Below are 22347 nucleotides of genomic sequence, written 5' to 3'. Positions count from 1 at the left end.
GTTGTGGACTTGACCGTTTCCATCCAGTTCAGCGGAGGATTTGCTGGTTCACCACAACAGTCCAGGTGGGGACATATCCTCATTCCAACAGACACCTCCTCAGGGTCCTCTGCTGTGGAGGACAAGTCCCCGAGTCCATGAGCTGTCTCATTCCCTATGACAGTCTTCAGAGGGCGGGGATACCTGCAGGTCCTCTTAGGGAACTCTTGGCAAGACATGCACGCAGGTTCCCTCACTTTTTATGATGCAATAAACTGTATTGGTCAAAAGAAACACAATTCCCAGACATGAAAGAAACTCTGACACTTTATATCTCTAATCTGTCTTTGGTACATGAAAATCTAAAAAAAAGGGTGATTTCTTCTGCACAGATCCTACTGTCCCTTACTTTCCAGTAAGGGTGGCATGTCCAAGTTTGGATACAGAGTGAAAATAACATTATGATGTGATGTTACAACTGTACATCTACGGTCACACTCAGAGGCGTTTGGTGGTCTTGCAATAATTTCCATTCTACAAAGAACTTGTCAAACTCCTCTGTAAGAAATGAAATGATAACACAGAACAACTATAACATGACCTCAAAAAGCTTTTGCTAGATTCATGAACTTGGCACTGTTTTCCAGAGGTATCAACCCAGGTCCAAATTTGATTTTGAACTGGTCTGAAATCCAGAGTCCACTGCTACTGGGTCAGGAGGTGCCACAGAGCAGATGGTAGCAAAATAGTCGTAAAAAGTTATGTTCAGTGGGAGGCTGGGCATTTCCCTTTGGAATAAGAGTCCTTGTTAGTTTGCTTCTCTTCAGTCTTAATGTGGGAGAGAGTTATGGGAACATAATAAAATCATTGTGTTCAATCAGGCTGGATGCAGTTATTGCCCCAAAAGTAAGCACTTAATTTCCTTCCTACAATTTCCAAGCAATGACCAAGACACATCGCTAGCAAGACCCAACACATACTTATGTGTTCAGACAAAATTCTTTCAATATAAATAGAAGAAAAGCATTGGGAAGTGGGGAGCATGAGGAGAGGGTCAAACATACTCACTTCAACCCCAGGTCCTCAGCATCATATCCACTCTCAACCCTGACTGCTCACTGCCTCTTACCTGCAAGTGGCCCCCACTCTCCCCGAGGCTTAAGGAGAGGCAGGTTCCTGGATAGACCCCATATGAAATCCACACTATCCCAATATAAGATCATGACAAAGACCCAGGTTTAAATATCAGTGTCCTCTAGTTTCAGTTGAAGGCCATATCCCATGAACACACCAGATAGATGGTTCTTCCATACATACAGAACACACACTTCACACAACACAAAATAATTCCAGTATGGGACTGTGTTCGGGTTTGGAGTGAGTGACGCTGTGTGTGTGGGTGTGTGCGCCCATGTGCACCAAAGTTAGGAGACACATCCCTGGACTGCTTCCCCAGAACTCTGTCCCTTCTTGCTCGTCTTCTTGGTAGGTCTGGCTCTCCCTGGCACACGCGGGACTTTGGCCACGTCCCCGGCCACCTGAGGTGGGAGCATCCCAGCTGCAGTGGTGAGCAGGTCGACGGTCTGTTGAGGATGATTCTTCGGCATCTCAGGTCTGTATTTGGAGTGGTGAAGGATGACTGCGTTCGCAGGAAGAGCAATTTCTCTTCCCTTGATATTGAGTTCAGGCTTAGGGCGGTTGCATTCTTGGAGGCATCTCCACTGGTCTAATGTCATTTGTTGTCTGGAGGTCTCTTCCCCACGCTCCTCCAACTCAGGATGGTTCACGGAGGGATCGGTTGCCGGCTCTCCTGAGGCCTCACCCACCACCGTGGGGTCTGCCTCGGGAGATGCGAGTCCTCCCTCCTCGACTGACTCCCTCCCAAGGTCTCTCTCCAGATCAGTCTTCTGCATATAAAAGAGGACATAGGCAGGTTGGCGCAGCGCGCAAGTCACATCACAGGCGCTGACCTTAGCATCATCCATTTTATACCACTGGCCATTTCCTGCCTTTACAAAACAGAAGTAATGTCCGCTGTGGCAACTCCTCCCAGCGTGCACCAGCACGGCATAGAGCACATAAACCAAGGGTCCTGCCCTCTGCTCAGACAGGTAGTGTTGCATGTCAAGGCGCTCAGGATATTGCACCTCCTTAGTCATTTTGTTGCCTGTCAAGTCTGAGAATCGTCTCAAGACCAGGATGAGGACCTTCGGGGAAGTGTGCAAAGTCAACACCTTGGACGCAGGCACCTTCTCCAGACACTTACTACAATGGTAGGCATTTTCACCTTCCAGCAGTTCGGGCTTCATCAACTGCTCCAAAGCTTGGCTGATGCTGTGAGCAGCCCCGATGTCCAGGCTGATGTCCAGGTAAGGATCCAGAGTGCTCGAAATGCCTTGGCAGTGGAGACACTGGATTTGAGACCTCCAGTACCCCCCAAAGAGTTGCTGGATGAGGGTGCTGTCCTGAGGACACTCAGGGTCTGAGAGCTTGTCCTCAGGCAAGCATGCTTGCTGCATTGCATCCAGAATGAACATGAGATACTCATGGGCATCTTCCTGCTTGTGTCTGTGGAAGGCGGCGAGCAGGAGTGGCAGGGGCCGGAGCACACGTCCAGGATGGCAGAGAACCCGCGTCAGGTGAGCCTGCAGGGTACACAGCATGCAGGATGTCTGCCTCCTACAGGTGGTCCCGTGCTGCTGGGACAGCATGTAGCTGGCGAGGGGCTCTGTGTAGGTCAGACACTGTAGGGTCGCATTCACATAGCAAGTGTTGCCCATGTTCTGAAGCCCGGCTCCCACCTGGGAAAGGCTCTTCCAACTCAGAGGTGTCTTGGTGGGAGGCAGCCCTGCTGATGCGGGAGCCAACGGGTCAGTTGGGGAGGAGAGTGTCTTTGATGCAGGGGATGTCGTCTCAGGCACAGAGGGTCCTCCGTGGACTTCAGCACCGCCTCTCCTTGACCAGCATGACTGGGGTTTGGGAGAGGCGCTGAACTGAGGCTCCTCTGAGGGGTGGAGGTGGGCAGCCTCCATGTCTGCAGAAACAGTGTCCACAAGATACATTCAACCAGGAGCTTCGGGTCTCAAAGTGATGCTCCTCTCAGTGTGCCAGTTTCCAAATGGCAGTTAATGACCCTCAACTCCACCTTTTATGGCTTTTGGGCCCTGGGATAAGGCACAAAGTCCTCTAATCCACTCTAATTGCTAGATTGGATTATGGGATTTGGGTGTGGTCCCTCTCTGAGGGAGACCATTCAGGTCAGCCCAGCTCCTATTCTTGCCTCCCACAACAGGCAACTTTCAGATTATTCTCAACCTCCTTAACTGTTCCTGCACCTTTCTCAACAGAATTTGTTCAGAGTTTCTATGTTCAGAGGAAACCTTTTTGAATGTCCTTTCCTTTGAGTAACCCCAAGCGAGCCAAGGAGTGTTATACGTTAGTGCTCTAGGACAGGGAAGATCACTTTCCCAAAGGAGCTCAGGTATCACATAGGAACTCGTTCTCCTCACCAGCAGAATGTTTGTAGCTGAAACCAATTATTTGGGAATATGGCATCCATTGCTTGGCTTCTACACTTCCATCTCTCTGGACTATGATCCCAATCTACAAAGATTCTGAATGTTTTGATGAATACCAGTTTCTGCCTAGGTGTGGCCCGGGTCCACCACAACAGGAATTCTCTCACTGGTTTAATGATTTTGGGAACCATTCCTTTGAAACTCCCTTTCCTACAAGAGTCAATATCCTAAATTCAATGTCTCATTTTACCTGTACAAGACCGCGGGACCTTGAACACAAGGCACCAAGCACCAGATGCCCCGTAACACACTGGGGCGCAACCCTCCTTCCCCCTGCCTTGGGCTCCAGGAGGCTGAAGGAGAATGTGGAACCAGGGAGTCAGCAGGACCAGCGGCAACAGGCTGTGCTGTTGAACCAGGCTGAGAGGGAGAAGGCAGGGAGACGAAGGTGAGGAATGGGTTCGGTGACCCGATCGCCAAGGCTGATATGACAGACCCCGAGTCCGTGTGCTTGCACAGTGTGCAGGGCGGCTGCGGGCAGAGCCAGGCTGGGCGAGGCAGGCAGAGGAGCTCCCAGGCTAACAGGGTCCACATTTGGGTGATGGAGCTGTCCCTGCTGATTTGGTGTGGGGTTTGTGGCTGGACAAGTGTCCCTGCACCAGTGAATATATGGAGCTTGGCACATGCCAAGGCAGACCCTTTCTGACTCTGCATGTAAGAAACTGCCTGGATGACCTGTTCAGCTCCCTGTAGTTAGGACGAGGGGCAGAGGTGGGCGTAGAGTGGCTGAGGCGGGAAAGGACCAGGTTGGCCCAAACCCCGAGCAGGTGTCCGGCTGGAAGCCAGGGAAGGGAGTTCCTTCTCCTTTCCCTGCTTTGATTTCTGGTGCAGGCAAGAAGCCGAGCAGAGGAAGGCCCTGCTCCACAGGTTCCCCAGGAGACCCCGGGAGGGGCAGAAGCGCACCTGGAAGGAAGACATGGAATCTTGTGACTATGTGAGGGTGAGTGTGCGCTGCTTCCCAGGCTGTGCCCTTGGGGACTCGCTGGGCTCCATGGGCCTCCTGGGGGAAGCGGGGCTCCACTTCCTCTCTGACCAGTGGCAGTTGAGCAGGGTGGACTTTGCACCCATTTTTTCCTTGGTGCCTAAGATGCTTTGTATCCCTAAGTTGGATGTGTATTGATAATACCAGTGAAGCCATTAATTATAATACATATATTTAATGCAAATTTTGACACAAATATCACAGTAATCTGAAGAAGATAAGAGAGAGAACAGAGGAACAAAATCAAGTAGAACAAAGATGTCAAAAATAGTCAATTGATAGACCAACATCCTACTAATCTATCATTAATTACGTAAAAATGTTAAGGGACTGAATATTCTCCTTAAACAGCAGAGATAATCATATGGATTAAATAGGAAGACAAAACTACATGTTATCCATAAAGGAATCTTCTCTCCAAACATTTTTTTCCTTTGAGATAATTATAGACTCACAATAAGTTCCAAAAATGGTACAGAGAGTTCTTAGGCACCCATCACCCAGCCTACTGCAATGGGGACATTGTCCATAATTGTGAATTGTCAAAGCTAGGAAATAAAGTGGCAGAGTAACCTCAGATCACAAATTATACGGAAAGCATTAAATATAAAAAGACAAAGAAAGGCTGAAAACACATGAATGGAAAAACATAAACTATGAAAATATCTAGAATAAGGAGGCTGGAGTGCCAATATTCATTTCAGATAAAAAAGAATATTATCAAATGGAGAGTGGGATGCTGTGTAACACTTTTACACAATAACTGGATGGATTAAAATGGGGAAACACAGTTCTACAATGAGAGCAGAAGATTTTGATGTCATTCTTTCCAGCAAAGGCTAGAACCAAAATTAACAAACACGGGTTTGATGTAAACAACACTACCACCACGTTGAGTGAATTGGTATTTATGGAATACAACCCAAAATGACTGCAAAACACACATACACACCTTTTTCAAGTACATATGACACATTCATCAACACAGATCGCATGCTGGGCTATAAAACACATATACTTTTGTTGAACTATTGATTTCTCTCTTTGGTGTGTCAGTTCCCACTTCATGTGTTTCGTGGCTCTTGTTAGGTTTGTACACGCTTATAATGGTCATGTGTTCTTAAGGGGTTGACGTGTCTACCACTATACGGGGTTCTCTTGTCTCTCGCTCCATCTTTTTCCATCCTTCTACTTTTGACCTCTTCATTTCATTGAATCCAGCGTGTCCCTTTCACACAGGCACACAGCATATAGTTGGATCTTTAAAAACTTTTTTTAAAAACCATTCTGCTAGACTCTACCTGGAGTATTTAATTCATTTGCATTTAATAACATAATTGATGAGGTAGGATTTACATCTGCCATTTGCTATTATAGTTTTCTTTTTTATTATTATGCATTTATTTATCTATGGGGGGGCGGGAGAGAGAGAGAGAGCTTAAGTGGAGGGTGGGGAGGGACAGTGGGAGAGAGAGAATTCCAATAAGGCTCTGTGTTGGGCTCAGATTCACAATCCTGAGATCATGACCTGAGCCAAAATCAAGAGTCAGAAGCTTAACCAGCTAAGCCACCAGGTGCCCCTGCTATTTGTTTCCTAAATTTCTCCTCCACCCACCTTTCCTGCATTACTGACTTCTTTTGTGTTAAACAGATATTTCCTGAGGTACCATTTGAATTTCCTTGTCAAATATCAGTGACTCTTGATCCTGTCATATTTTCTATACTCTCACATCTATTCAGTGAATCTTTTTCAGGTATAACTTTCAATATCAATATTTCTTTCTATTTTCTGTTATCTACTGATATTTCCCTTGTTTAATTAATTATGGCACTATGTATGTTTATGTTGTAAATGAATTTGCAATTAATTTTTAACAACTAGATTCCAATGGTGAACAAAAGCATTATTCTGTATAGCTTGGTTTTCTCCTCTTTCTTTTGTGCTGTTAGACAGAAGTAGGAGTTTTGAAGTACAAGAGACACTCTGGGTGACCTTGAAGGAGAAATCTGCCATTTTATGGAAAGAGCCACAGGTCAGGGAATGCCAGGCAGCTTCTGTGTGCTCAGCATAATACCTGGCCGACTTCCTGCAAGAAGACAGCAACCCACTGCAGGCCAACAACCACAAGGGACACAATTTTTCCCCGACAGCCCCAGGGGGATGCAAGGGGATCTCTTGCCTCAGATTAGATCAAAGTCCCAGCTGACCCCATGCTGTCAGTCTCCTGAAACCCTGAGCACGGGGTCCAGATACACCATGCCTGGACTTTGGACCCACAGAACTGCGAGAGAGGGTGTGCTGCTTTAAGCAGCTAACTTTTGTGGTACTTTGTGACACACTGAAATAAATGAGTCCAGCAGTCTTCCAAGGTAGATCTCTTTGGGGGAGCACATTTATGTGTTCTTGCAAGGTTTCTGTTGGTTCGTGGCATTGCACAGTTTCATGAATGGTTGATGTTCTTTCTAGTTGATCTTATGAATTTCCCTCCACCCAAGCAATGTATCCAAAAATGACTTACTACTGAGTCCCTTTGATTGAGCAGGTCACATTATTTGGGAATACTCCCTTTAGGATGGTTTCAGCTCAGTGATCTTTTTTTTTAAATTTTTATTTATTCAATCATGAGAGACAGAAAGAGAGAGAGGCAGAGAAACAGGCAGAGGGAGAAGTAGGCTCCATCCAGGGAGCCACAGTGAGGTCCCAATCCCAGCTCACTAACACATTTTCCAAGGAAATTTGTCCTCTGCCTTCTCTAGCTTTCTTTTATACTCTCAAGGCATAGACACAAGGTTAAGTGTCTCAGAGCACATTTTGTGGTCAACTTCTTTGCTTTCCCTATCCCTGGGGTTCAGTACTTCAATTGGGAATATGAAAGAAGATGATTCTTAACGTTTTGTCCTCTGCCATTTGGGAATTCAGCACAAACTGATCAATCTTGTTCTACAGACACTGTCATTCCCTTTCCGTTATTGTGAGGGGGTTTTGAAATGGACCCCGCATCAAGAAGGGACAATACAGAGGAGGGGCAAGATGACGGGAGAGGAGGGTCTCCAAATCACCTGTCTCCACCAAATTACCTAGAAAACCTTCAAATTATCCTGAAAATCTATGAATTCGGCCTGAGATTTAAAGAGAGACCAGCTGGAATGCTACAGTGAGAAGAGTTTGCGCTTCTATCAAGGTAGGAAGACGGGGAAAAAGAAATAAAGAAACAAAGGCCTCCAAGGGGGAGGGGCCCCGCGAGGAGCCGGGCTGAGGCCGGGGCGAGTGTCCCCAGGACAGGAGAGCCCCGTCCCGGAGGAGCAGGAGCTGCACCGACCTTCCTGGGCGGAAAGGGGCTCGCAGGGAGGTGGGGCAGGACCCAGGAGGGCGGGGATGCCCTCGGGCTCCCGGGGACACTAACAGACACCTGCGCCCTGGGAGAGTGCGCCGAGCTCCCTAAGGGCTGCAGCGCGCACGGGGGGACCCGGAGCAGCTCGGGGGGGCTCGGGGGCGGCTCCGCAGAGGGGGCTGCGCGGCCCCGGGAGCGTGAATCCAACAGCGCAGGCTCCGGAGCACAGGGCGCCGGGACACAGCCCAGGATCCGGCCTCCCCCCGGGACAGGCAGAGGCCGGGAGGGCCCAGGACAGTGAGGACGCTCCTGCCCCGAGCTGAGCAGATCAGTGGCCCTGCACGGAGCCTCCAGGCCCTGCAGACGGAGAGCTCCGGAGTTCCTGCGGGGGCTGAATCCAGGTTTCCAGAGCTGACCCCGCCACTGGGATTGTTGTTCCTGGGACCTCACGGGGTAAACAACCCCCACTGAGCCCTGCACCAGGCAGGGGCACAGCAGCTCCCCCAACTGCTAACACCTGAAAATCAGCACAGCAGGCCCCTCCCCCAGAAGACCAGCTAGACTGACTGACAACTTCCAGGGGAAGCCAAGGGACTTAAAGTACACAGAATCAGAAGATACTCCCCCGTGGTTCTTTTTTTTGTTTTGTTTTGCTTTTTGATTTGTTTCCTTCCCCCACCCCCCTTTTTTCTCCTTTCTTTCTTTTTCTTTCTCTTTTTCTTCTTTTTTTTTCGTTTTTTTTCTTCCTTTTTTTTCTCTTTCTCTTTTCTTTCCTTCTTTCTCTCCTCTCTTTTTCTCCTTTTCCCAATACAACTTGCTTTTGGCCACTCTGCACTGAGCAAAATGACTAGAAGGAAAACCTCACCTGAAAAGAAAGAATCAGAAACAGTCCTCTCTCCTACAGAGTTACAAAATCTGGATTACAATTCAATGTCAGAAAGCCAATTCAGAAGCACTATTATACAGCTACTGGTGGCTCTAGAAAAAATCATAAAGGACTCAAGAGACTTCATGACTGCAGAATTTAGAGCCAATCAGGCAGAAATTAAAAATCAATTGAATGAGATGCAATCCAAACTAGAAGTCCTAACGACGAGGGTTAACGAGGTGGAAGAATGAGTGAGTGACATAGAAGACAAGTTGATAGCAAAGAGGGAAACTGAGGAAAAAAGACACAAACAATTAAAAGACCATGAAGATAGATTAAGGGAAATAAACGACAGCCTGAGGAAGAAAAACCTACGTTTAATTGGTGTTCCCAAGGGTGCCGAAAGGGCCAGAGGGCCAGAATATGTATTTGAACAAATTCTAGGTGAAAACTTTCCTAATCTGGGAAGGGAAGCAGGCATTCAGATCCAGGAAATAGAGAGATCCCCCCTAAAATCAATAAAAACCGTTCAACACCTCGACATTTAATAGTGAAGCTTGGAAATTCCAAAGATAAAGAGAAGATCCTTAAAGCAGCAAGAGACAAGAAATCCCTGACTTTTATGGGGAGGAGTATTAGGGTAACAGCAGACCTCTCCACAGAGTCCTGGCAGGCCAGAAAGGGCTGGCAGGATATATTCAGGGTCCTAAATGAGAAGAACATGCAAACAAGAATCCTTTATCCAGCAAGGCTCTCATTCAAAATGGAAGGAGAGATAAAGAGCTTCCAAGACAGGCAGCAACTAAAAGAATATGTGACCTCCAAACCAGCTCTGCAAGAAATTTTAAGGGGGGTTCTTAAAATTCCCCTTTAAGAAGAAGTTCAGTGGAACAATCCACAAAAACAAGGACTGAATAGTTATCATGATGACACTAAATTCATATCTCTCAATAGTAACTCTGAAAGTGAACGGGCTTAATGACCCCATCAAAAGGCGCAGGGTTTCAGACTGGATAAAAAAGCAGGACCCATCTATTTGCTGTCTACAAGAGACTCATTTTAGACAGAAGGACACCTACAGCCTGAAAATAAAAGGTTGGAGAACCATTTACCATTCGAATGGTCCTCAAAAGAAAGCAGGGGTAGCCATCCTTATATCAGATAAACTAAAATTTACCCCAAAGACTGTAGTGAGAGATGAAGAGGGACACTATATCATACTTAAAGGATCTATCCAACAAGAGGACTTAACAATCCTCAATATATATGCCCCGAATGTGGGAGCTGCCAAATATATAAATCAATTATTAACCAAAGTGAAGAAATACTTAGATAAAAATACACTTATACTTGGTGACTTCAATCTAGCTCTTTCTATACTCGATAGGTCTTCTAAGCACAACATCTCCAAAGAAACGAGAGCTTTAAATGATACACTGGACCAGATGGATTTCACAGATATCTACAGAACTTTACATCCAAACTCAACTGAATACACATTCTTCTCAAGCGCACATGGAACTTTCTCCAGAATAGACCACATATTGGGTCACAAATCGGGTCTGAACCGATACCAAAAGATTGGGATTGTCCCCTGCATATTCTCAGACCATAATGCCTTGAAATTAGAACTAAATCACAACAAGAAGTTTGGAAGGACCTCAAACACGTGGAGGTTAAGGACCATCCTGCTCAAAGATGAAAGGTCAACCAGGAAATTAAGGAAGAATTAAAAAGATTCATGGAAACTAATGAGAATGAAGATACAACCATCCAAAATCTTTGGGATGCAGCTAAAGCAGTCCTAAGGGGGAAATACATCACAATACAAGCATCCGTTCAAAAACTGGAAAGAACTCAAATACAAAAGCTAACCTTACACATAAAGGAGCTAGAGAAAAAACAGCAAATAGATCCTACACCCAAGAGAAGAAGGGAATTAATAAAGATTCGAGCAGAACTCAACGAAATCGAGACCAGAAGAACTGTGGAACAGATCAACAGAACCAAGAGTTTGTTCTTTGAAAGAATTAATAAGATAGATAAACCATTAGCCAGTCTTATTAAAAAGAAGAGAGAGAAGACTCAAATTAATAAAATCATGAATGAGAAAGGAGAGATCAGCACCAACACCAAGGAAATACAAACGATTTTAAAAACATATTATGGGGAGCTATACGCCAATAAATTAGGCAATCTAGGAGAAATGGACGCATTCCTGGAAAGCCACAAACTACCAAAACTGGAACAGGAAGAAATAGAAAACCTTAACAGGACAATAACCAGGGAGGAAATTGAAGCAGTCATCAAAAACCTCCCAAGACACAAGAGTCCAGGGCCAGATGGCTTCCCAGGGGAATTCTATCAAACGTTTAAAGAAGAAACCATACCTATTCTCCTAAAGCTGTTTGGAAAGATAGAAAGAAATGGAGTACTTCCAGTGGCCGTGCTGCTGGATTCGGGGCTCCCTCCCACATTCCTGAGACCCACATGTCTGGCGTTATTTTTCATTTCCGGGTAAGAAGCATGAGACAGCAAGGCCCTCAAGCAGACATTATCTAGGACACTCCAAGGGCAAAAGCAGCCACATTGGAAGGAATTGGCAGCATCGGATATCCTCCTGACGGCGGGGCTCTTCCTTATCCACCACCGTCTCCCGTCTCTGCACCCAGAGTGTCTTCACTCCATGCTCTTCTTCCGTGAGGGATTTCTTAAAATTCCATTCTCTCCCCGAGGTCCCTTCCTTGCTTATGGAGTCTTCAGGTTCCATGTGTCCTTCAATTCTTTGCTTCTGTGTGATCGCTGGCATGTGAGCCCCAACATGCTAGAGCCACCACATGGAACTGATTTACTGAGATGTCTCCAAATGGAAAAATCCCTAATGCAACAAAATGTATTGATTCCATATATATTCCAAATCGTGTATCACACACAGTATCACTAAAAATTTTAAAGACAGCTATGGTTTTCTTTTTAATATTCTCCTGGCTATTCAGGGTCTTTTCTATTTCCACACAAATCTTAAGATGATTTGTTCCAAATCTCTAAAGAAAGTCCTCAGTGTTTTGATAGGGATTGCATTAAATGTGTGAATCGCCCTGGGTACCCTTGACATTTTCATAATATTACTTCTTCCAATCCTTGAGCTTGGAATATTTTTCCATCTCTTTCTGTCTCCCTCCATTTCCTTAAAAGTGTTCTGTAGTTTTTAGGGTTAGGATCCTTTACCTCTTTGGGCAGGTTGATTCCTAGGTATCTTATGTTGAATAGCAGGGGTGAGAGTGGCCATCCCTGCCTTGTTCCTGATCTTAGGGGAAAGGCTCCCACTGTTTCCCCATTGAGAATGATGTTTGCTGAGGGGTTTCCCTAGATGGCTTTTAAGATGCTGAGGAATGTTCCTCTATCCCTACACTCTGAAGACAGGATTAGCTCGGTCCACTGCCAGAAGAGTGAATGCAATGGCTTCTTCAAAAGAAACTAAAACACTGTATTGAAACCTTCTCATCTCGCCCTCTGGTAACAGGAGGCTAATGTCCCCTTATCACCACAGGGGTGGGGTTCTTTTCCCATTAAAATGAGCACTTTTAATAATATCACTGTGGAATGGATTGTTCTCATCTCCATGCCTTTACTGTGCTTGATTTCTATGAAGTGGAGAGGAAGAGCTAAGATGTGGTCCATCTGTGGTGTCTTCTATTGGAGCAGCTGGTAATGGGATGATGCACACCTCACGGGAGGAGGCAAGCTCCCTAGAAGCTGTTTCCTGTCTCCTGCCTGCGCTCAAACCTGCCACGAGACACATGCCCTAGGATATCTCCTGTGAAAAGTCCTGACTTTGTTTTCTCCTCCAGGACAACACAAAAGCTCAGGATGGGAAGTCAGGTAATCCTTATGCTTACATTCACCCACCATGGCCAGGAACCTACCCTCCTTGTCAAGCTCACAGATCATTGATTGGATGTGGCCTCCCAGATTAAACCTCCATATCCTGCCATGGAATCTAGCCTTGGGGCTGTCCCCAAAACCTAGTTTCAGCCCAGATTTCTATTGTGAACACAATTCCAGCCTGACATCTTGCCACAGGTTGATGGAGCCAGGACTCAACACATTGTTTCCTGGAAACAGGTATGAGGTCCACCTAGAACTCCATCCAGGATTGGCAATTCTGGTGTCCCAGGAAATAACTCATGAATCTGGGGATCCCTGGGTGGCTCAGCGGTTTGGCGCCTGCCTTTGGCCCAGGGCATGATCCTGGAATCCCGGGATCGAGTCCCACGTCAGGCTCCGGGCATGGAGCCTGCTTCTCCCTCCTCCAGTGTCTCTGCCCCCCTCTCTGTCTATCATAAATGAATGAATGAATTAATTAATTAATAAATAAATAAATCTTTTAAAAAAAAGAACTCGTGAATCTGTTCTGTGGGAGGCTCTGCAGATTCTTTGGTCTGTCCTCATGACTAATAGATCTTGATATAGAGAGACACCCCTTGAGTGACTAATGGATACCTGGACAGGATGAGCATTGAAGTCCAGACACCTAACCAGAGAATCCATATGCTGACTGTCCAGCCTCCACCGTCCCCACAGTGTGCTATCCAACCATCTCCCATCATCCCTCCTCGGGGTCTCTGCTAGCCTTGGACAGAGATGGTGTGCTTCTGGTTCAATCTACTCCCTCCCCCTTAATTTCTCATACAAGCATCTTCCTGGTCAGAGCTCTCATAATTGAAGAGACCCTGAAGAATAATGTCCCTATGTCCCATTGCATTTCCTCTTAAATGGCTGCTGGCGCTTCCCCTATATTGAGCCAGTGAGTAGGAGTGAGAAATTCCCATGGGGGGAGGATATGAATTTGAGCTGCAGGTGACCTAAAGGTGGCTGTGGAATTCCACTCAGGGGAAGCAGGCAAAGAAGCCTCTGTGAGGAGCCAGCCTGGAAATAAAACAACTGTTTCAAGGTTCTGAACTACTGGGGAGAAAAAGCCTGCACACCAAATCATATGTGGGAATTTTTTATTAAGAATAAAAAACCACACCACTTCCTAATAACATTTTAGAGCAAAAACAAACAAAGCAGATGCAATATTCTGCATAACAATTTCAGAGAAATAATATCAACAAGTACAGAAAATGTCTTCTAGGAGAAAACATGGTGTAATTTGCAGAACTCTGAATGGGATCTTTTTCTAAATCAGAAATTCAGACATTTATAAAACAATTTCAGATTAACTTGTTAATTTCTGTTTACAACCAAGTTACAAATTGCCAGGATGATTTCCCTACATTTGTTAGAAAATGGATTTCACTAAGACAAACTTGACATTCCGGATTGGATGCACGCTTTGACAGTCCTATAGATTTACCTAAAGAAAAACTGCAGCATCTGTGTAGTGGGGGGAGTGTATGTGTAGGCGCACAAAAGCAGGACACCCAGCACGTTGTGGACTTGACCGTTTCCATCCAGTTCAGCGGAGGAATTGCTGGTTCACCACAACAGTCCAGGTGGAGACATATCCTCATTCCCACAGACACCTCCTCAGTGTCCTCTGCTGTGGAGGACAAGTCCCCGAGTCCATGAGCTGTCTCATTCCCTATGACAGTCTTCAGAGGACGGGGATACCTGCAGGTCCTCTTAGGGAACTCTTGGCAAGACATGCACACAGGTTTCCTCACTCTTTACGACACAATAAACTGTATTGGTCAAAAGAAACACAATTCCCAGACATGAAAGAAACCCTGACACTTTATATCTCTAATCTGTCTTTGTTACATGAAAATCTACAAAAAAGCTTGATTTCTTCTGCACAGATCCTATCGTCCCTTACTCTCCAGTAAGGGTGGTATTTCCAAGTTTGAATACAGAGTGAAAATAACATTATGATGTGATGTTACAACTGCACATCTACGGTCACACTCAGAGGCGTTTGCTGGTCATGTAATAATTTCCATTCTACAATGAACTTGTCAAACTCTTCTGTAAGAAATGCAATGATAACACAGAACACCTATAACCTGACCTCAAAACGCTTTTGCTATACTCATGAACTTGGCACTGTTTTCCAAGGTATCAAACCATGTCCAAATTTGAATTTGAACTGGTCTGAAATCCAGAGTCCACTGCTTCTGGGTCAGGAGGTGCCACAGAGCAGATGGTAGCAAGAGTTGTAAAAAGTTATATTCAGTGGGAGGCTGGGCATTTCCTTTTGGAATAACAGCCCTTGTTAGTTTGCTTCTCTTCAGTCTTAATGTGGGAGAGAGTGAAGGGAACATAATATAATCACTATGGTTATATCAGGCTGGATGCAGTTATTGTCCCAAAAGTAAGCACTTAATTTCCTTCTTACAATTTCCAAGCATTGACCAAGACACATCGCTAGCAAGACCCAATACATACTCATGTGTTCAGACAAATATTCTTTCAATATAAATAGAAGAAAAGCATTGGGAAGTGGGGACCATGACGAGAGGGTCAAACATACTTCAACCCCAGGTCCTCAGCATCATATCGACTCTCAACCCTGACTGCTCACTGCCTCTCACCTGCAAGTGGCCCCCACTCTCCCCAAGGCTGAAGGAGAGGCAGGTTCCTCGATACACCCCATATGAAATCCACACTATCCCAATATAAGATCATGACAAAGACCCAGGTTTAAATATCAGTGTCCTCTAGGTTCAGTTGAAGGCCATATCCCATGAACACACCAGATAGATGGTTCTTCCATACATACAGAACACACACTTCTCACAACACAAAGTATTTCCAGTATGGGTCTGTGTTCGGGTTTGGAGTGAGTGATGCTGTGTGTGTGGGTGTGTGCGCCCATGTGCACCAAAGTTAGGAGACACATCCCTGGACTGCTTCCCCAGACCTCTGTCCCTTCTTGCTCATCCTCTTGGTAGGTCGGGCTCTCCCTGGCACACGTGGGACCTTGGCCACGTCCCCGGCCACCTGAGGTGGGAGCATCCCAGCTGCAGTGGTGAGCACGTCGACGGTCTGCTGAGGATGATTCTTCGGCATCTCAGGTCTGTATTTGGAGTGGTGAAGGATGACTGCGTTTGCAGGAAGAGCAATTTCTCTTCTCCTGACATTGAGTTCAAGCTTAGGTCGATTGCGTTCCTGGAGGCATCTCCACTGTCATTTGTTGCCTTGAGGTCTCTTCCCCACACTCCTCCAACTCAGGAAGGTTCACGGAGGGATCCGTTGCCGGCTCTCCTGAGGCCTCACCCACCACCGTGGGGTCTGCCTCGGGAGATGCGAGTCCTCCCTCCTCGACTGACTCCCTCCCAAGGTCTCTCTCCAGATCAGTCTTCTGCATATAAAAGAGGACATAGGCAGGTTGGCGCAGCGCACAAGTCACATCACAGGCGCTGACCTTAGCATCATCCATTTTATACCACTGGCCATTTCCTGCCTTTACGAAACAGAAGTAATGTCCGCTGTGGCAACTCCTCCCAGCGTGCACCAGCACGGCATAGAGCACATAAACCAAGGGTCCTGCCCTCTGCTCAGACAGGTAGTGTTGCATGTCAAGGCGCTCAGGATATTGCACCTCCTTAGTCATTTTGTTGCCTGTCAAGTCTGAGAATCGTCTCAAGACCAGGATGAGGACCTTCGGGGAAGTGTGCAAAGTCAACACCTTGGACGCAGGCACCTTCTCCAGACACTTACTACAATGGTAGGCATTTTCACCTTCCAGCAGTTCGGGCTTCATCAACTGCTCCAAAGCTTGGCTGATGCTGTGAGCAGCCCCGATGTCCAGGCTGATGTCCAGGTAAGGTTCCAGAGTGCTCGAAGTGCCTTGGCAGTGGAGACACTGGATTTGAGACCTCCAGTACCCCCCAAAGAGTTGCTGGATGAGGGTGCTGTCCTGAGGACACTCAGGGTCTGAGAGCTTGTCCTCAGGCAAGCATGCTTGCTGCATTGCATCCAGAATGAACATGAGATACTCATGGGCATCTTCCTGCTTGTGTCTGTGGAAGGCGGCGAGCAGGAGTGGCAGGGGCCGGAGCACACGTCCAGGATGGCAGAGAACCCGCGTCAGGTGAGCCTGCAGGGTACACAGCATGCAGGATGTCTGCCTCCTACAGGTGGTCCCGTGCTGCTGGGACAGCATGTAGCTGGCGAGGGGCTCTGTGTAGGTTAGACACTGTAGGGTCGCATTCACATAGCAAGTGTTGCCCATGTTCTGAAGCCCGGCTCCCACCTGGGAAAGGCTCTTCCAACTCAGAGGCGTCTTGGTGGGAGGCAGCCCTGCTGATGCGGGAGCCAACGGGTCAGTCGGGGAGGAGAGAGTCTTTGATGCAGGGGATGTCGTCTCGGGCACAGAGGGTCCTCCGTGGACTTCAGCACCGCCTCTCTTTGACCAGCATGACTGGGGTTTGGGAGAGGCGCTGAACTGAGGCTCCTCTGAGGGGTGGAGGTGGGCAGCCTCCATGTCTGCAGAAACAGTGTCCACAAATACATTCAACCAGGAGCTTCGGGTCGCAAAGGGATGCTCCTCTCACTGTGCCAGTTTCCAAATGTCAGATAGTGAACCTCACCTCCACCTTTTATGGCTTTTGGTCCCTGGGATAAGGCACAAAGTCCTCTCATCCACTCTAATTGCTAGATTGGATTACAGGATTTGGGTGTGGTCCCTCCCTGACGGAGACCATTCAGGTCAGCCCAGCTCCCATTCTTGCCTCCCACAACAGGCAACTTTCAGATTATTCTCAACCTCCTTAACTGTCCCTGCACCTTTCTCAACAGAATTTGTTCAGAGTTTCTATGTTCAGAGGAAACCTTTTTCAATGTCCTTTCCTTTGAGTAACCCCAAGCGAGCCAAGGAGTGTTATACGTTAGTGCTCTAGGACAGGGAAGATCACTTTCCCAAAGGAGCTCAGGTATCACATAGGAACTCGTTCTCCTCACCAGCAGAATGTTTGTAGCTGAAACCAATTATTTGGGAATATGGCATCCATTGCTTGGCTTCTACACTTCCATCTCTCTGGACTATATTCCAGTCTACAAAGATTGTGAATGTTTTGATGAATACCAGTTTCTGCCTTGGTGTGACCCAGGTCCACCACAACAGGAATTCTCTCACTGGGAAACATTCTTTTGGGAAACATTCCTTTGAAACTCCCTTTCCTACAAGAGTGTATATCTTAAATCCAGTGTTTATATGCCTCATTTTACCTGTCCAAGACCGCGGGACCTTGGACACAAGGCATCAAGCACCAGATGCCCCGTAACACACTGGGACGCAACCCTCCTTCCCCTGGCCTTGGGCTCCAGGAGGCTGAAGGAGAATGTGGAGCCGGGGAGTCAGCAGGACCAGCGGCACCAGGCTGGGCTGTTGAACCAGGCTGAGAGGGAGAAGGCAGGGAGATGAAGGTGAGGAATGGGGCTGGTGACCCGAACACCAAGGCTATATGACAGACCCCGAGTACGTGTGCATGCACAGTGTGCAGGGCGGCTGCGGGTAGAGCCAGGCTGGGCGAGGCAGGCAGAGGAGCTCCCAGACTAACAGGGTCCACATTTGGGTGATGGAGCTGTCCCTGCTGATTTGGTGTGGGGTTTGTGGCTGGACAAGTGTCCCTGCACCAGTGAATATATGGAGCTTGGCACATGCCAAGGCAGACCCTTTCAGATTCTGAATGTAAGAAACTGCCTGGACGACCTGTTCAGCTCCCGATAGTTAGGGTGAGGGGCAGAGGTGGGCGTAGAGTTGCTGCGGAGGGAAAGGACCAGGTTGGCCCAAGCCCCGAGCAGGTGTCCGGCTGGAAGCCAGGGAAGGGAGTTCCTTCTCCTTTCCATGCCTTGATTTCTGGTGCAGGCAAGTAGCCGAGCAGAGGAAAGGCCTGCTCCACAGGTTCCCCAGGTGACCCCAGGAGGGGCAGAAGCGCACCTGGAAGGAAGACACGGAATCTTGTGACTATGTGAGGGTGAGTGTGTGCTGCGTCCCGGGCTGTGCCCTTCTGGACTTGCTGGGCTCCATGGGCCTCCTGGGGGAGGCCGGGCTCCACTTCCTCTCTGACCAGTGGCAGTTGAGCAGCGTGGATTTGCACACTTTTTTCCCTTGGTGCCCATGATGTTGCCTTATGCCTGGTATTTGTGCGAACACTGGCTGTTTGACGTGTGAAGGTCATTGGCGGGCACTCCTGGAGCACATACCAACCTCAGAGAAGAACAGGCCGCTGTCCTTTGTGACACATCATCCCACACTGCCCATCCCCACTCAGGAGCTCCCACCATGACTCTCCAGCTGCAGGACTCCTATCGCCTCATGAGCAGAGAGGATGGAAGCGCTGGTCCAATGGAGGAAGCATCGCTGTGAGGCAGGACTTTGCGTGTCCCCCCCATGTCTCAAGGGCATCAACAGCATCCTGTCAGGCCTTGTTTGGACGAGTCCTGGAGCCAGATTCCCTACTCCTAGGTCAACAGATCCCAACTCTTTCTTTCCCTGTTCCGGGGGAGGGGGTGGTTACTAAGGTCGTGGGCATTTGTTGGTTTCTTTCTTTCTTTCCTGAGTGTTCATTTTGCCTTGGTGCCGGGGCCAAACTCATGGAGTCCCGTGTGTTCTCTTTTCCCACAGCGTCCACACATGCCGATGCTCGTCTACACCACCAGGAGGCCTTCTATCCCTGACCCTGCCCTGCCGATGGAACCACGTACTCAGCCCCCTGACATAAGACTCCGGTCCCATTCCACCTCTCGTCTTAGAAGCCCTCAAGTTAGCCACAGCCCACTTGGTGGACCTCCTGGTGCCCAGGAAGTGCCGATGGCTGACACCCCTCAGCCGGGTCGCCAACCCTTTGTCAGGGCTGATAGCTTGGTTGTGCAGCAGAGAGCCAAGAGGCCCTGCAGAGTCTCCCTCGAGGGTCCCCAGGCTGGCTCCCAGGACCATGGGCTGGGACACACCCAGGCACCACCCAAGTATCATGAGGAGAACACCCGTCCCACTGTCAGCAACGCATTGGCAAATAATTCCCAAATGCCCCTCCAGACTCCAGGCAAGAAATGTGTCCAGATGCCCCTAGACAGGTCCCAGAACTCCTGAAAGAAACCGTGATGGAGCCCCAGCCAGCACACCTCCGGGATCATTGTGGAAGCCCCTGTGGGGATTTCGGGGAGTCTGTGTCCTCCAGGAAGTAGACGTGCCTGTGGATGCACAGCCAGGCCCCTGCAGCCCAGGAAGACACCTGCCTTCCGGCCAAGAAAGGGCCCCCAGCCCACACCTGCCACACCTCACCTGGAGATGCTGCAGCCGTGTACTGAGCCCCCACGGCCGCCCTCTGCGCGGGCCCCCACTCAGCCCCTGAGAATGGTCTTCACCAGATTGAACAGAAGGTGCTGGAGCTCCCGGTTCCTCGCAGCTCCCTCATCCTTCTTCCCGAGAAGCAAGGCCCTGCTCAGGGCCCTCCTGCCCCCCACATGTCGGTTGGAGCCTGTGTCTGTGGCCCCTGGAGTGTCCTCCATGGTGACCTACAGGTGTCCTCATCCTCAGAAGACACTGAGAGCGAATGAGCCAGCTCCTGGCCTCGGACATTGTCTCCACCCCACTGCACCCTAAGTGGTGACTGCGGACCTGAGGACGTGGCCCCTCCTGGACTCATGTGGGGAATCAGCACTTGCTCAGCTCCTTTGCATGGGAATTCTCGGGTCCACAGCCTGCTTCCTCTCATGCTCCTGGGCCGTGCACAGACACTGAACCCCTAAGGCACACAATGCACTTTTCTTTAGGGAAATCCGTGTGCTGTGGAGAAGGCTACTCTTCCCTCTGGGATGTCAATTTTCTCTTCAGCAAATAGATTCTCCTAGAAATGGAGGGAATTTCGAATGAGCACTTGTCACTCCAATGGAAATAGAAACTCAGACTTTAAGCTCTCATTGGCGTACACATGTCTGCATTTGGGTTTTCAGCTTTGAACAGCCGCTGTGGGCCCTGCAAATGGACACTGTGTTTTCTCCTGAGATGAGCTTTTCTTGACTCAGTGGTGGTAGCTTTGCCGAAACTGTGATTGTCGATATTTAACCCAGGCAGTACGTTTATTCTTTAGTGTTAATTTAGAATTGTGTGTAGTGTTTTTCTGTTAATAAAATATTAGCACAAATGAATAGTGTGCATGTCATTCTTTTGATCTTGTTTTGTGGGGTTTTTATTGCTCAGCATTTCTGAACCTCTCCATAGTTATATTAATTCCTCCAGCCATAATTACTTGAGAGGAAACAGCAGCTTGATAGGTTCAGGGGATACGTAGACATTGAGGGTCTCATGCACACACAGTGTTCTGCATGAAGTACTACCCAGGCAACGTGGATCCCTGAGCATCCAGTGTGGGTGCCATGTGCTCCGCATGGGGCCTCGGTCACACGTGCTCTGTAATGGGATGAGTTGACGGTTTCATTCTTTATATATCCTGAAACCCACTTCAATGTTGGATCATGATGCCTCCTTTCAGAGGCCTGAGCATGGAGATTTATCTCCCTCCAGATGATTTCCTAACAAGGCAATGTTTGACTAGTGGGCATGTAATGGTCCAAATAGCACGAGACCCAGGACTGGGTACTTCCCTCTGACTGTCTCTCTTTCTCTCTCTGTCCCTCGTTCTCAGGCATATCTCTGAAGTGGGCCAATGGAAACAATACAACACCATGTGATACCAAACCAAATGAAACTCAGCAAAACCAAACCAACCCAAACGAAACCAAACCAAAGCACATCCATGGTTGTGTCATGAGGATTTCTTTTTTAGGAAAAACAACTGACTGCTCTTTCCTCACTCCAGAGCTCCTGTTCAAGGGTGTTCCCTCTCTCTGTGCATATGGAGGGTAGAGGAGCTCCTCGATGTGCACACTAGGTTTTTAAATTCAGAGGGCAGTAGAGAAGCCATGGTGTGGGATCCTTCTCCCACCCTCAAGCCCTAAGTAACTCCCATTCATGCAATCATTATGTGACCCGGGTCAGAGTCTGATCCGTGGAGCCTCAGTCCCCTGTCTCATTCCATGAAAGCTGCCCTATTGCTACCTCATGGCTTCTGAGGAAAATGCAGCTTCCTGGGCACTCAAGGGATGCATGCCACAACAGAAATATGAGGATCCCAAAGGTCCAAGGGTAGGAAGGCCGATCCTCACAGGGAATGTCGGGATTGGAGATAGTGAAGTAGCCTAAGGATTCTTGGACCTGCAGGTATATAGGGCACAGGGGTGAGGAGGCAGGCAGGCTTGAGCAAAGGGCCTTCAGGCTGGGCTCTCCAGCAGAACTGGTACTTCATGTGCTTGGAGGGAATTTGGTCCATGTGCCCAGGGAGACCAGGGAGAAAGACTAGCAGAAGAAGTCCTGGGCAGGCCTGTGCTCTCCCCTCTAGTCACCTCACGTGTCTTTTGCTTCCCTGCCATCAAAACACCAAACCAAAGCAAAGCAGACCAAATCTATCTTCCCAATGGAAAATCCAGTCTCATCCAGATATGGAGGAAGACAGAGTTATCTGGACAAGCTGGCATAGGTTATGGATATACCATGAGCCTGAGACACTAAATCTCAAATTGTCAAGAAGCAAAACTTGTATATGGAGAACAATAAAATTCATTCCAGTGACAAGAAGCCAAACATAAAGAATGTATCTATAA

At 48.0% G+C, this 22347-nt stretch overlaps 1 protein-coding gene and 1 pseudogene across 1 annotated transcript; both read right to left on the bottom strand.

Moving 5' to 3' along the window:
- Positions 1 to 1403: 1403 nt before the first annotated feature.
- On the bottom strand, positions 1404 to 3011 carry LOC144285135 (ubiquitin carboxyl-terminal hydrolase 17-like protein 6). The gene has a single exon (XM_077850383.1). The coding sequence runs from the start codon at positions 3009 to 3011 to the stop codon at positions 1404 to 1406; it is 1608 nt and encodes a 535-aa protein (XP_077706509.1).
- Positions 3012 to 14995: 11984 nt separating this feature from the next.
- Positions 14996 to 17170, bottom strand: LOC144285134 (ubiquitin carboxyl-terminal hydrolase 17-like protein 6; annotated as a pseudogene).
- Positions 17171 to 22347: the final 5177 nt, after the last annotated feature.

This window comes from Canis aureus, chromosome 15 (genome assembly GCF_053574225.1).
Source record: "Canis aureus isolate CA01 chromosome 15, VMU_Caureus_v.1.0, whole genome shotgun sequence".
In the NCBI taxonomy this organism is placed as follows: Eukaryota; Metazoa; Chordata; class Mammalia; order Carnivora; family Canidae; genus Canis; species Canis aureus.
The sequence above is the reverse complement of the archived record's forward strand: the minus strand, read 5'-3'. Positions and strand labels throughout refer to the sequence as shown.

What these genes read in the sequence shown, in the direction of transcription:
- LOC144285135 (XM_077850383.1), bottom strand. Translation starts at nt 3,011, where the DNA reads ATGGAGGCTGCCCACCTCCACCCCTCAGAGGAGCCTCAGTTCAGCGCC.